The following is a 16713-nucleotide window of genomic DNA, read 5'->3' as shown; positions in this document are numbered from 1 at the left end:
ATATTAATTTGTAAGCAGTTTTTATTACTTTCTTACCCTATTCATAGTATATGAGTAAAGTATTGCTTTTGACAAATCTTTCACCTTTGGGTTATATGTAGAAATATCCTTTTTGAGCCCCCTGAGTGTGTGGAAGTGATCTGTCTGTTTGTGTGTGTACAGAGCTAACTGTTTTAAGCTTTACACTTCACCTGTAAATTTTGATGAACTTTGGTAAGCGGGTACTAATCTATGTTATCTCCGGGCTATTTTTCATTTTTATTTTGAATTATTGATTTTTAACGGAGATTTGTCCATAAAACCTATAACAACGGAAACATCGGAGTTTAACAAAATAGGTTCGAACGATTTTGATTAAAATTTCGTATGTTATAGCACTTTACCCAACGGTACAAATAAACGGCACAATCCCAGATGCTGTAAAAGTGTTGGTTAAGTATTGTGATTTTTCCCATAAAAATCACCGTTACTCCCGCCCCTCACCTTTTTCGACAACATGTATGTGGCTGATCCTGATACTTAACGTCTTTTTTAATACCAATGTTTATTTTGTCATGTTGAAGCCTTCTGGAATTGGTAATCAAAATGCAATATCATCAGTTATTGTGTTCGGGGAGCTGGTCAAATGGTCGTGCGCAGGACTTCGTTTGCCGAGGTCACGGGTTCACATCCCGACAATCATCAATGGATTTGATCTAAGTGACAATGCCGCAACCCATGAAGTAATATGAAAAACTATTCAGGGCTAGAGCACAGGGTCCTAGGACCAAAAATTATGCTCTTGTAAAACCGAAAAATAAGTATTAAAATATTAAATACGATTATCGTGTGAACGATTAAATATTTATCAAACATAGTAATTTAAAAATTTCCACTAGTTTGTTTGATTACAAGTCAAGAACTTAACTTAAATCTTACTCCAAAGTTCACTTTGACCCTCCAAACTAAATATCGTTGAATAATTCATACAATAAAATTGCAACATCAGTTCCAAATGATAAACTAACTATATTATTTTTAAGCTAATTAAACTATACACAATTGTGTTAAAAGTACTGAGTACAATAATGGCAGATAAATCAATATCGTGTTAATAACCTACATCGATAGTTTCAGAGCTTCATAAAGCTATTTAAGACGAAGTAGGTTAATTGAGTTTGAAAAGCTCTGAAGTTGTCAAGGGTCAAGAGAGAAGGTCAAGTCCCGACTCAGATGGAACACAATGAACTGAACAGGCTTCTTCAATGCTTCCGAAATAATGTAAAATATTGCAGTCAATTTAGTAACCACCCCCACCGCAGAAAACCCTGCAGAGTAAGAGAATTCCCATTTGTGTAATTGGATTTTCATCCCCTATTTATAAAAATATTAGGTTATTAGGTGTTATGAGTACTTAGGTTATTTTATTTTTTTCCTACGCCCCCATTGGTATTTTGGCTTAACACTGTCAGGGGAAAGCGGTCAAAACTTATTAAAGTAGTTTTGATGAGCCGAGAATCGAACCCTTCTCTCCGCACCGACGTCCGAGACGCTGACCACTGGGCTAGCGACGCACTTGCTGCCCACCTTGGTTTGGTGCTAGAGAGAATGTAGATAATAACTTCTCCTTAGTGTATACCTAAGTGTGTTTTTGGTAAAAACTTAATAGCTTAGTATGTAATAATCAAATTGGCCAACTTTGATAAAAATAATAATAATAATAATACGAGTAAGGTTTGCACACAATGATTTTAAAACGGATCCTATGATTTCCTCCAAATTGTTAGAAATATCTTAGTTTTAGGCTAAAAACAATATCCATGCTAGGCTCTGTTCTGGGAAGATTCGTGTTTCGTTAAAAACTTATAATGAATTTGTATTTTTTTATGTCCGTTTTACGAAAATGTAAACAAATGAATTGTAACATATGCTTGTAACAAATAATCTACAGTACAGTAGCAAATTACAAAATTCAGTACAAAGGACTTTACTATGAATGTGAGCATTGATTATATAATTAATTTGGGGTGTATGATGTATTACTAACCAAAGGGATAATTACGACTGTTCAAAAACGTAAAGTCTTTTACCGCAAAACATTTTACATTAATATTGAACTAAAAGTCTAGAGGAAAGGCCAAGGACCTGTTGTAGTTTTCGACGATGCACCGCTGAAATTAATGCGTTGTTCCACAATCCCGTAATTAGTTGCAACGTTCTTCGATCCCAGTGACTAATGCAATATCAAACAACAGTTATGTATCATGCGTTTTTACATTGAAGTTTATGTAGACATTTTTAATATAGATTGCTCGTCCACATGAAAAAGTTTGTTAGGTAAATTAAGAATGAGCGAGGTCAGCATAACTGAAAATATTTGTAATCTTATGTTTTATTTTTTAACCTCTTGAACAAATAAAACACCTCGAGCAATGCTCAGTCCCCTGGTACTATTCATAAACATGAAAACTAAAACAGTTTATTTATTCTCATTTAGATTAACATGGGCATTAGTTTTTTTTTCTATTTTTACCGTAACTATTAACTATACTAAAACATTGTAACATACTGTATAGTTAATATTGCAAAATGGTTTATAGAGAAATTGGGTAATAATACTAAGGTTTAAAAATGATTCATCCCAATTTTCACCCCGTTTCCATAGTCCAATCGTGCTGGTCCGTAAACGTAGGTTTACACGTTTGGGATAAATCTCGAGAAAATAGGATCATTTTTACTTAGAAAAACAGTATTCCTTATATAAAAAATTCGCTACACATTTGTCATTTCATACCAGGGGCTTCACATGACCATTGGTATGAACCCAGAGTTAAACTATTCCTTAAAACCACTGGATAATACACCTTGATAATTACTCATTGCTAATTATAGGACACTAAATATTTACCCTAATATACGAAAAAATAAATGTAAACACCTCCACCACAGCAAACCTGCAGACTAAGCGAATTTCAATTTGTCTGATTTGAGTTTCAATTAAATATTTCAATAACAGTATGTTTAACGAGTACCTAAGTTTGCTGCTACAGGGAGTGTAAAGTGTGTTTTAGTAAAATATTAATAGCATAGTATAAAATAGATAAATTTGCCAAGTGTCACCAAAATATATCCATAACAGGAAACTACAACAGTTTACTTATTCTCCATAATAATAACATAGGAATTTTAAATTTAAAGTTTTTTGAAATCTCTACGTAACCAATAATCGTACAAAAACATTTGAATATACAAAATTATTTTTGTTAAGCTCTTCAAAATGGTTTAGAGAGAAATTGGGATTTTTTATTTACTCCCATAAACCCCCGTTTTCATGGTCCGGTCACGCTGGTTTGCAAACTTTTCGAATAAACGTAGATTTACACGTTTGTACCAAATGACATCGAAATTGGAAAATTTTTTTGAGTTATCGTCTTACTGGACATATATTACTACAGTATAGATATATATGAATTTGAACGGATGGTGTTTTTGGGGTCTGGGTACATCAAAACGAAAAAGTAAATTGGTCCTAGGTTCAGCACTTACACTGAGACCTACGGTAATAGCTTATTCCCTATATGGGAAATTCGCTAAAAAGAAACATAACAACACAGACTTATTTTTCTTAAACTTATTATTGTAACTGTAAAACACGAGATGCACAACATGAAGGGAAGATCGGGAATGATATAGCATCTTTTCTAGACATACATTGAACCGTTTCCCAAAAATGTATATGATGGACGGTTTGAATGATAACAATCTAGATATTTACGCGTCTAATGTTTGAAATATAAATTCACAAGAGCCATGTGGATTTGAAGGTTATTTACAGTTTTCCCACCAAACTACATATTTATTTACTCATATTAGACGACCTATCCAGAGATGTGTTTTTTTGGAAGTAAATAAGGTGAACTACTGTGTGGCCTTAAAAAATAAGTTAGTGTATTTTGTACGACTCGAAAATCCACTAAATGCCACAATTATGTAAAGAGAACATATTTATCACACGTTTATATTATATAAAAAATATATATGTATGTGGTTCTCAGCTGTTAAGTAATACGAGAGCACGCCCCGTGGTCGAAAAATCGACCAAAAGTATGTTTTGTGCAAACTTCTCTATTTTCACCCCACACTGTAAATAAAACATGCGATTGGAAGGTCTTCCATTTGTTTTGATTTTCTGTTTATATTTTGTTGTTATTTCGTCATCACCATAGCAACCCATAAGACCCATGTTAATTTTTAAAAATTTCAAATTCATTTTTTGTGCTTATTTTTGAACCTATTTTAATTTATAAACGGATTCTGCACACCTACAGGAAAATAGCTTTCTAACGGTATGCGTAGATTTTCCCTACGATACACACGAGCTGAGAAAAAAGGTTTTAAAGAAACATGCTTGCCTATTAATAATATATATAGATAGATAAACGTCACGTCGTTAGAAATTTATAAATAATCATTTACCATGTGCAATTCTAGCACAGCGAGAATATTTGCAATAAAATTCAATAAAAAAGCCAAAGCGTGTTTGTCTTTGTACATTTTAGCTCATGCAGGGGCTTTACTGATTTAATCTTACTACCCCATCAAGCATTTACAAGGACTGTTGTGATTTGACGCATGACCACAAACAATTAGTGGTTTTTACATGCTAATGTTTCATTCAAAACTACAATTAGTTCCACGAATGGGTTTAGAGATTAATTTACATAATAAATAACTGCATTCATTTCATTTGTTCACTTCTTGATTTACATACCTTAACCCATTAAAATTGACCTTGCATTTATAGTCAAAGATTACACATGTACAGGTCTAAAATTATTGCTGAAAAAATAATTATTGCAGCAAAATGGCAATCAGCAGGGATTAAATTAATTTATAAAACTATACTTCTAAGAGATAGATAAGAAGAAGAACAAATTAAAACTCATGTCATTGAAGACGTGCGGTGCAATTAATTGTGAGAAAGAAAAAATCGAGGGTTTTGATAAAATAAGTTTATTTTACGAGAGAAAAATGAGTACGTGTTCTTATGAGAGGTGATTCGCGGTGAATTAATACAACAATGGGGATTTACATTATGATCATGTGATGGGATTTACAGACAGACAGTGAGGAACAAAGCATTTAAAATTATAAAAAAGACAACTTGACTGACCACGTTTAGTTACATTAAGTAAAAGCATTGACTATTGGATACAGTCAAAGGTAAAAGTAAGTTTTGTTTAGGAAGTAAAATATTCTAATTCTCATTTTCATATAGTTTTTGATAAGTCCACGTGCCAAATTAAGTGACAAAATAAGTATCCCCAAATTACGGAGGAATAATTGATTTAAAACAAACAAATATTACAATTTTAACAAGTTTCTTACAACACGTTGTTTTACATAGTTTAAGTAGATTAATGGCAATAGTTGTTTTGAAAAGTAGAACTGTACATATCTAAAAACTCTTGCTGAATAAAGACCTTTTATTATTATTATTCACGTGGTAAAGAAATGTGTACAATCAATGTTATGACATACATTCCAGCGGACGATGCATCATTCAGATATCCAGGTGGCAAAGAGTATGACGAGATTTATAAATAAAGTAGTGGAATCGGAGGGGAGAATCGCAGAACCTTTACTTCCGCAGACATGGTAAGTATCTAACCACACTTTAAATGTATTACTGTAGTACAAATCTGTTACTAAATTATATGTAGACATATTTAAATTCAGCTAAGGTTGATGAAGACAAATGGTTCATTATGTTACAATACCAGTGCATTGTAACTGTAGATAGAATTTAACAGTTTTCGTAACCTAACAGTTGGTTGCAAGTCATATCTAATAAAAACTCCTTTGTATTGCTGAAAAAATATTAGGAATTTTAATCATTACGCACAACCACATCAGACAATTTTAACATCAAAATGTCGTTTATTATTTACTTTTTGGTGCTTATTGATTAGTAAATTCCACAAAAATAGTTTTAACAAGTGCAGTATTTTTATCAAAACAGTACAAATACTATCCCACCCTGTACTTACATATGTCTATTCGAAAACTGTACTTCACAATGGGTATGTGAAATGTGTATGTTGGAGGTCGTTCAATATTTGAATTCGTGGACACTTAATGAATAGTAAATATATCGTTGAAAATTTCAAAATATATGATGATTCGTCGATTTATAATATTCTATACAGGGTGTCCAGCTTCGGACTAGGACAAACATTACCAGATAATTCGGGAGGTCAAAACAAGCAAAAAATTCAATACAACATGTGTCCTCTCTCAAGCAGTTTAGCGTCTGTCTGTCTGTATGTGCTTTTTACAAAGACTTTCATAACTCGGTTTGGGTTATAACATTGAAATTCAGCAAATATGTTTATCGTTTTGCCCAATCACTTTGTGTAAAATATCAATAAATGTATAACAGTTTCAAAATGGTGGTTACTTTTTTTTCAAAGCTTAATATATTAAAAACTATAAATTTTGTTTTTACTTTTTTTATTTTACTCAATACCAAAAGTTGCATATTCTATTTACTAAAAGAATTAAGTGTAAAAGAGTTAAGTGTACGTAAGTGTAAAGATTGTTAAGCTTGGGCTATTATTAACTGAGAGGTTGCTGTTTTTGTAAACATATTTGCTGAATTTCAACGCTATAGTTAAAATTCATTCCCTTAAGGAGTTATGAACGATTTTGTAAAAATCACAGACAGACAGACGCTAAACGGTTTGAGATTGGACACATGTTGTATTGCATTTTTTGCTTGTTTTTACCTCCCGAATTATCTGGTAATGTTTGTCCTAGTCGAAGCTGGGCACCCTGTATTTTAATTAGTCCTATTGATATAAATACCACGTAAAGAAAACTAGCAATTAGAAAATATGGTAAGTTTATGATTACAATAATGCAGATCATTGTATCATTATAACATCGTTCTAATCGTTATGTTTGAAATCAATAATATCGAGTAATATATTTGAGTAATAATATCAATAATATATGTAGTATTGATAACAATATTACAGATTTTTCAATACATCTAACTCGATAGAAGCGTACGGTAGATATTACAATAATCTAGTAATATTCGCAATTAAATGTATTTTCGATTATAGGCGAATTCACGTATTCTCAAACATAAATTAGAAGCAAAAATCAACCAAATAACTGTAGGTAATGTGTTTTGTACAATGTTTAGGATCAAAGATCTTTCATAAAATAAATGTTTTTAAATGTTTAAACGTGTTTTTTTTCAGGACAGTGACGAGGAGAAAATGCGTGGCAAGTAAAAATATTTTAAAATATAACACTAACACTATAATTTAAATCAAACCCTGAATTTTATGAAAAATAAATTAAGTTGTAAAGAAACTTCTACCTCTAATTATAATGACTGTATACTATATTCTCAAATCTCAGTTATCCTACTAATATTATAAATGAGAAAGTTTGGATGTATGAATGTATGGGTGGATGGATTTATGGATGGATGTTTGTTTGTGACAAATAAACTCGAAAAATACTGGTCAAATTGGCCTAAAATTTGGTGTAATGATAGCTCACATTCCCGATTAACATATTCTTATTTCAAAAATCCTTTCGGGCTCTGCCCCAGTGGTTCTGGTGTTCCCCATGTAACTACTATGAGTATTCATATTTAAAAGGAACAAAAGAATTTTGTCAGCTGTTTCCATTACACAAATTGGTTCTATTAAATAGCTTTAACAAGTTATAAGGTTTACCAACAAGCACTATTATTTTTTCATTTACGACAACAGCTAATTTGAACCAACTAGCAACAAAAAGCAGTGAAAAATGAGAATTTCACTTTTTTATTGTTTAGGTACAGTGGTAGAACACCTATGGCTATGGTAGATGTGCTATACTATAGCATACCGTATTTTCTTAAACCGTGTCCTCTTCCATTGCAAACGCAAAGCACGAGTATAGCTGCAGCAATAAGCATTTTATACTTATACGCCAACCCCGTACGAAGGACGGGTACTCTGCTAGTAATCTATAACCGAATTGTAAAGAGTTTTTTTAACTAATTTAGAAAAAAACACATAACATAGAAAATTGCTAATAGAATTGTCTATTCTTTTTTGTTACTACATTATTAAGTATTTACGAAAGTTGTGTAAGAAGATTTAAACTGTATCATCTTCTGTACTTTTACTGACATATTTTAACTTACAAACCCCTTTTGAAAGCAGCTTCTACGTCATTTTTACGTTTAAAAAACTTATGAAACTTATGGCCATGGCACTGATGGGCTATCAATTTATCAAATTTATTATTATTGAAACACATTGAAATAGTGAATGATTTTAATGAAATATTTAATATTTTTAGACTCAGTACAATGATTTAAAAATGGCGTATCTTAAAAAATAATAGAATTTTGATGTATTTGACAAGATGATAATACATAAACAGTTGCGATTTTAAAGTTCATGATGAAATGAAATAAAAATCCTTCTTTATTGAGTCGAACTTAAAATCTCATGGTCCTTTCTTACAGTTAACCTCATGATTGCAATGAATGATTGATTTAATTTTCAGGTTAAACGGCGACATCCACCGGTTAGGCTAGGTTGTTAGGCTTAGGTAAATATAATTTAGTTATAGGGCCACTGGAAAATGGAAGGCGTTTCATCTCAAAACGTTGTGTAGTTTAAAAAATAGCGAAGGGAAAAAGGCTTGATTTTTTTTAAGCCAAAGAGGTGTAGGTAACCTACTTCCAGGAAGAGTAACTAACTTTACAGCCATATTCCAAGTAAACTTTGGGAATTGTTTCAACATAACAGTAAAATAAAACAATACCCCCGCCGCAGCATATCAGTTGACTAAGCGAATTTCCATTTACCTGATTGGATTTACACTAAAATGTCTCCTTAAAAATATCAAATTTATAAAAAAAAACATTAGTTTAACGAGTACTTAGGTTTGCTGCAACAGGGAGGGTAAAAATGTGTTTTTTGTAAAAAGTTTAGTTTCGTATGAAATGAATGCATTTTCTAAACTTGATCAAAATATGCTCATAAACAAGCAAACTACAACAGTTGACTTTTTCTCCATAAGAATAACATGGGAATTTTAAATTTACAATTTCCTCCGTAGCCACGTTTGTACCAAATGTAATCAAAATCTGATAATTTTTGCTTTAGTTATCGCGCTAACGGACGAATTTGAACTAGAACCACCAAAACGGACAAGGAATGGAACTTGAAAGTGTGATCGTCATGAAATAGTTCCTCTGAAATCGGAGAAGTATGATGTCACGTATGGCTCCTATATACCTCTCAAGAACCAAGACCCTCAAGACCCTGACTAACAGTAGTGTTGTGTTGACAGTGATGCGCAAGGCGTTTCAACTCTGTGACGTCAACAAATCCGGTTTCATAGAGACAATCAAGATCAGCGGCATCCTGACCACCATAGGACAAGTGTTTGACGAATCTGAGCTGGAGGAGGTCATAGAAGAGGTCGACCCTGAGCGTCAGTATTGCCAACTCTATTGATTTTAGTTCTATTGATTAGGTGGTTGGTTATTACAAATTGTTTGGTACTTTCTACTTTCATTTGGAAGAATTAAAGAAGTTCGTTCCACAATATAAAATTGCAAAACAGACACTCCGTGTTATCTACTGTATTCGAAGATTAACTTGTTATGCAAAGATTCTATAATGCTCTCTAAAGTAAAATGGTTGTTTACAAAAATACATCAATCTGGGGAGATCCAAGGCTCCCAACTACAAAATACAAAACTTTAGAAGTTATGTATAGTAACTATGTTAAGTAATTTATATTAATTTTTCTTACTGGAATGTAACAAAGCAAACACATTTAGAACATCCACACATAAAGTAGGAAGGTAGTTTTACCAATTAAGAAATTAGTTTCTATCTCTCAAAAAGGTTTACAGAGGAGTATGATATTCACATATTCCTTTCCCCTCCTACCGCCTCCTTTCTCCTCCTACCGCTTCCTTTTACCCTGCCCTTCAAGTTTTCCACTAAACACATTTTCCATTATTTGTCACTAGTCTCCTAAATAATAAGTGCTGTTGACCGCCTCAATCCTTCTCACTGGTTACAATGCAGTTTTTCTCCGCACAGATATCAAATTGACTACAATGAGTTAACTGTTTGTGTCTTAGTTAATCTAGCCTAGTCTCACATTGCCTTTACAAAATGTTTATGTAGATGTGAAATTTATTTTAATTATCAGTTACAGCATCTAGAGTTGACTATAACGTGTTTGATTGATTTTGTTGACACTGAACAGTTTTCAGTAGGGTTTTTACTCGGGGAAGTTCAATTAGGAGGATACGTGGGTATTCAAATTGTAAAAGAAAACTATGAAGAATGTATTTTTATACAATAAACATATTAATGTTCACATAACCTATATTAAATTGAAGCAAACGAATGGACGAATCTCATATAAACTTGTGTGTATCTGCAAAACTATTATATGAACCTTACCAATAAAATCCCGATAATGTTCCTACTGCTAATAGTTTTACCTTCGGGGACATAAAAACATAGATCACGGACAATTAAAGGAATTAAAATCTATATATTTATTTAATTGGCTAACATGAATTTTGGGATTGTTTTAAAACTGTCACGCAACCGATCCAAGGTCCAAGGTGTCATTAGATTGGTCGTGGCGTGTTAAAGTTATTAGATATTTATAAAGCTTAGTGTATAATCTGTAGAGGTAATATTAATATTTTATTTTTATTTTACAGTAACAGGGAAGGTAAACTTTGACCAGTTTTGTGAAATAGTCTCACACTTCCTAGAGGAGGAAGATGCGGACGCGATGCAGGCGGAGCTCAAAGAGGCCTTCAGACTCTACGATAAGGAGGGTGAGTCATGAATCATCTTCAAACTTAAGGGTTGTCATCAAAGTTGTCACCATTTACCATAATGTTTATTTTCCACATCCTCTACAGAAAATGATTACTTTGGGATCCACATAAAAAAAACATCCAGTCATTTTGTAATTAATGGACCTGCTTATCAAAAAGTACACTTTTTTTAATGATCTTTTGGGGTGGCTTAACAAATTTGAGCCGGGCAGTCACACGATTAACTTCTTGCCTTGCAATCTGTATGCTATCAGAATCAGCGCTCCTTAAAGTGGATTTTGATTGTTCGAAACTGAAGCTAGTTCTTCAGCATTGGGGTGCAATGCTGACATTAAAAACACAGCCGGTTTTAAGGCAGTATTAAAGAGACACAAGGCATCATAGGCCTACTCAATTTCACACTCATCCTCCACTCATAATTGGGATGATTATTATCTTGAAGGACTAAATGTATTCCTTGTAACTTCGCAGGCAACGGATACATCACAACACAAGTTCTAAGAGAGATTTTAGCAGCGCTAGATGACGCTCTGAAACCAGAGGACTTGGACGGGATCATCGCTGAGATAGATACTGACGGTTCTGGCACCGTGGACTTTGATGGTGAATATTTCCAAGTTTTTATTAACTTTGGTGAACAGAAGTAAACATTCGCATCCATATAGACTAGCTCTTTGATTAAAACTCACACTCACTTTTTGATTAAAAAGAACACAGTCGAGCCACTCACGGAGTGTGTTGCAGTCAAAATTATATTTCTCCTTTAGTCGTTGTACCATAATAGTCGGAATAAATAGTATTTTCAGTTTTCTTGGTTAAAAGTCCGTAAAAAGGCGTATTCGACAAGTGTTTAACCTACAAGAGTACATCATTAGTTGTTCGTTCAATATCGCTTTCAAACACCTTGTTAAAAAAAAACAATTAAACAATTCAACCACAGAGTTGGCTGTTTTGATATTTAAAAGAGAAAAAAACAAAGTAAATGGCATTCCTTACATACATTGCACCCCGTTTTAATTTGGAAAACTGCTATTCGTTCTCTGGGAAACTGTGTTGGTAAAACAAACTTCCGATTGTATAAATCCGCTAGTAATTGAACTCGCGTGTTTCCAAAGTCACTGTGCACGGTTGTAAATCTTTGATGAATGTTTATATTTAAGTATAATAACCCCTCTACAAGAAGTGGGTTGTTTGTGTTGGGTGTGTTTCTAGCCTAGTGGTTAGCGTCTCGGACTTCGGTGTGGGAGGGACGGGTTCAATCCCCGGCACTTCCACCAAATTTTAATGGGTTTGGACCGCTTTCCCTTATATTAAAAGGGTTTGACTTCATTACAAAAATGCCACTGGCGTAAATAAGAACAAAAAAAGAAGTGGAGGTGATATGTTCATGAATATCTTGTAGATAAAATATAAAAGAATCTTTATCTTCTTAAAATTATCACTGTTTGCTTACGATACCTCCCTTTCCATATCTAGCTCCAATCTTTACAATCTGGAACAATTATCTTTTTGTGAAGAAAATGACTTAACTCAATGGTTTGACAACTTACTAAAAATTAACAAATGTAAATTTTCTAGGGTTGATAGGGTTGGTCTTGAACGAGAGACTTAGTTTCTGCAGTCATGTCAAATACATTTCAAGTAAACTCAGTTCTGGAATTTCCGTTTTACGCAATCTCAAAATCTAGAATCTCGCAATCTTAAAAATGTAGATGTGCTGCTAACCGCTTTTTATGGGCTCATTTATCCCCATCTATGCTGTTGTAATTTGAGAGCAAACAAACCGAATTTATTTTCAAAATCCAAAAGATTGCTGTAAGAATTATTTTCTCTTTGCTTATTAGCGCCAGTCCTGCAGATAGTACTTTTGCAATTCAAAAACTTGACTTTTCCCTCCACATTCTAGAATCTTTGACCTTTTTTAAACAAAACTTTTCTGATTTTGACTTCTCTACTAAAAATCAATACACATTGCTCAATTCATTTAACTTTCCAATTCCTTAACCCAAAACATCTTAAAAAACAAAAAAAAAAAAAAAACACACACACACATTGTACATTGACATAAAGCTGTATAACTCGCTTCCATTATCCCTTCAGTTAGAACCAAGCCTAAAAAAAAAACTAAAATAAAAACAGTTAAACCATAAGTTGCGAAGTACAACCTGTTACAGCGTTTAAGAATTCCTGAAATGTTTTCAAAGCTCTAATGCAATTATTGTAAATATTAGAATTATTAATAATTGCTGTATAGTGTCAGTGCTACAGATATACATGTATATGTATATCTATTTCCCTGGTATAGTATAGTGTAATGCAAGTAATGCAAACTATACTATTGTTAATTTGGCACAAAAAAATGATTTGATTTGATCTTAACAACTTTTTATCATCTTAATTGTATGGATTAAATACAAACAATGAATTGAATGCACTGTTATACAAGTGTTACGAAGAAGTAAACGTATTATTTTCCATAATGAATGTTGTCTCTTATTTCAGAATTCATGGAAATGATGACTGGGGAATGAAAAAATGTACAGAATTACTGCTGAGGAGACATTGAGAATGATTGTCGTATGCGACCGGACTACAAAAAATGCTATTAAATACTGCCTTCGCTTAAATATTTTGTTTATTTTTGTCAAATCATGTGTTTAATGATAATAAAATTATTGTTTTTACATAATAATAATAAACATCTTTTTCATGACTCACTTGAATATGTCTCAATACATTACTCCAACTTGTGATTGTTGTTAAGCAATGTTATTATGTGTATGTCACTGTTATTTACTTACACAGACAGATTGTGATTGTATACACTCTCAAACGGACAAATTTGCGCAGTGAGATGATAAAAACGTCAAAAGAGTTGTCGTTCGTAACGACATTATGTGACGTAAAATTTGACTAAACAACTATGGTGTACGATACATCTATGTGTGTAACTAAGACTCAAAAAACATCTACTTTCCTATTTACAATACTATTTACAACACTAAACAAACTTGAAAACGTTGTTTTCGTTGAAAATATTTGGTCAACATTTTGTTTAATTTTGTGTTTCAAAAAATCTCAACATAGTTTAACCATAGACTAACCAACGTTTTATGTAGGCCTATGGTTCAACAAATTACAAATACCAACGTTATTTATTAAGTTATTTATTATAGCAGTACAGCAGTTTAGCTTCAGAAAGTAGAAAAAAACTAATTGTATAAATAGTGCAAAACATGGTGACAGTTATGCTATAATACCTTTCATTTCAGACGACTTAAAATCAATTCGTTTTTTATACTTAAAAATATTAAACATGTTTCCGTAACATAGAAAAACATTTTAGGCGAAGCAGGTGACATCCATCCTATAGTCTTTGCCGTAGACACTCCTTGATGTCAGCGTCATATGGCCCTTGTATTTGAGGGGTATCAAAAGGCATTGATTTTTCGTTTTAAGGACCCTGTAAGAGAACAGGGCCTATCAAATCCTCATTAGAAAATACGGAATTACTTCATAGCCTCCCTATGTAACAATGACCTTTCTGAACCTTACGAATAAAAGTAAAAAGGTTCCTCTCAGTGCGACGAGATCTGCACAAGACTTGGATATCTGTGGGAGATTTAAAGGGTGTGACGTAACGTGGTGTAGGTGACAGCTTCATACAAAAACAAGCAAAACCTTGCTTGAGCAGCTCGTGTTGTCATGGACATACTGTGAAGCGAAAACGTGGTTATTGTTGCAGTAGATAAATAATCACCTGCAAAATTATTCACTCTAACTATTGGCAATGATGGAAAATCGGCTGAATCAACATGATTGTTAAACATTCATACATATTTTTGTGATTTTACTGATTTAGTAATAATAAAATGTATGATCAGATTTTGATCAATCAACTGCAAAGACAGACATAAGTGTTAAATTAGGGGTTAACGCCAATATAAATATTAAAATATTAAAGATTATTTCTCGGATATGACATTTATTTCAACGCTGCGGAGCAGAATGTGTCCTCTAGTCTATCTTACTAATACTATATATCTGAAAGTTTGTGAGTTTGTGTGTATGTTTGTATATATGTTTGTGTGTTGCTCAATCACGCATAAACTACTGGATGGATTGGGCTGAAATTTGGCAAGATGATAGCTCACATTCCCTATTAACATTTAGGTATATTCTTATCTCAAAAATCCTTTCGGGCTCCACCCCAGTGGGTCTGTAGTTCCCCATGTTACCCTTATGAGTATTCATATTTAAAGGGAATTAAAGAATTTAGTCAGCTGTTTCAACTTTACAAGTTGGTTCTATAATATGCAAAAACATTAAAAAGTTATAAGGTTTCCCAACAGGGTGCAGCACTATTATTATTTTGTTTGTGCATATATCCCAACAGCTAATTTGAACTAAGCAGCAACAAAAAGCTGTTATACACAATGAGAACTACTGTCAAATTAGGATTGTTTACAGTTAGGTTTGAGTTTTTAATTTAATGAATAACTTGTGATATTGTAGGAATGTTTGATAATTTATTTTTATCTATTGTTTGGGTGCAATGGTAGAACATTATGGCAATGGTAGATGTGTTATAAAACACAGTACTATATCATACCGTCAATTTATGAACCTAATTTTATCAAACTGTGTCCTCCACCCATTGCAAACGCAAAGCTTGAGTATAACTGCAATAAGCATTTTATACTTATATGCCAACCCCGTACGAAGGACGGGTGCTCTGCTAGTATTTTATAAAAGAGGAAGTTTGTATATCCTACTAATATTATAAATGAGAAAGTTTGGATGTATGGATGTATGTATGTTTGTGACAAGTAAACGTGAAAAATACTGGTTGGATTGGGCTGAAGTTTGGCATGATGATAGCTCACATTCCCGATTTACATACCACCCCAGTGGCTCTGCAGTTCCCCATGTTAACCTTATGAGTATTCATATTTAAAGGGAATTAAAGAATTTAGCCAGCTGTTTCAACTAAAAGAGTTGGTTCTATGATATGCAAAAGCATTAAAAAGTTATAAGATATACCAACAGGGTGCAGCATTATTATTTTTTTCATTATTTATGAAACAGCTAATTTGAACTAAGCAGCAACAAAAAAACTGTGGTACGCAATGAAAACTGTAAAAGTAGGATTGTTTACAGTTATGTTAATTTTTTAATTTCACGAATAATTTGTTATATTTTGTGAATTTTTAATAATCTCTTTCTCTATTGTGAAGGTGAAGTGGTAGAACATAATGGCTATGGTAGATGAGTAATACTATAGCATACCATAAATTTGAGGAAGCAAATTTTCTCAAACCGTGTCTTCTCACATTGCAAGCGCAAAGATCGAGTATAACTGCAATAAGCATTTTATACTTATATTATTATTTTTTTTTTTTATTATTATTATTTCTTTGTCATGAAAGCCGAAGCCCCCTGACTACGTACCCGGTACCTATCGTGAGACATACCCGGGCCCCATGATGTAGGCCGAAGCTTACGCATCAACCTTTAGCACATCATGGGCGGATGACTTAAGGTCATCAGGCTCGCCGGCTGCCGAAGCAGACCCTTCGGAAAGAGGGTTGCCCCTCAATCCTAACCAGGGATTCCGGCTGCTTGTTTAAGCGTCACTCCACCTGGGTTCCACCAGGTACAAGCCCTAGAGGACCATAATGGAGCACCCCGACGCATTTAGTGCAAGCAACACTCGGGACCTATCTAATCCCTGACAGGCAGAACCCGCCATCATAGCCAGAAGGAAGGGGACCGTCAGCACGCTGACGGGGGAACCCCAACCTCCCATTTACACCACTACCCGATCGAGGCCTTAC

At 33.3% G+C, this 16713-nt stretch overlaps 1 protein-coding gene across 1 annotated transcript; it reads left to right on the top strand.

Moving 5' to 3' along the window:
• Positions 1-5578: 5578 nt before the first annotated feature.
• Positions 5579-13599, top strand: LOC128989074 (troponin C-like). Its single transcript, XM_054410931.1, has 6 exons — positions 5579-5637; positions 7251-7275; positions 9352-9495; positions 10754-10873; positions 11348-11479; positions 13379-13599. Exons 1-6 carry the CDS (start codon positions 5635-5637, stop codon positions 13405-13407), a joined length of 453 nt encoding a protein of 150 aa, XP_054266906.1. The 5' UTR covers positions 5579-5634; the 3' UTR covers positions 13408-13599.
• The last annotated feature ends 3114 nt before the right edge of the window (positions 13600-16713 follow it).

Source organism: Macrosteles quadrilineatus, unplaced genomic scaffold (assembly GCF_028750875.1).
Source record: "Macrosteles quadrilineatus isolate MER2022 unplaced genomic scaffold, UCM_ALF_1.0 Scaffold_3__2_contigs__length_128488019, whole genome shotgun sequence".
NCBI classification, from domain to species: domain Eukaryota; kingdom Metazoa; phylum Arthropoda; class Insecta; order Hemiptera; family Cicadellidae; genus Macrosteles; species Macrosteles quadrilineatus.
This window is presented reverse-complemented; position numbering and strand designations above follow the sequence as displayed.

Bases quoted from the DNA above. Each gene is read 5' to 3' on its own strand.
- LOC128989074 (XM_054410931.1), top strand. The intron at 9,496-10,753 runs GTCAGTATTGCC...TTTATTTTACAG, and splicing joins AGAAGAGGTCGACCCTGAGC to TAACAGGGAAGGTAAACTTT. The intron at 11,480-13,378 runs GTGAATATTTCC...CTCTTATTTCAG, and splicing joins TGGCACCGTGGACTTTGATG to AATTCATGGAAATGATGACT.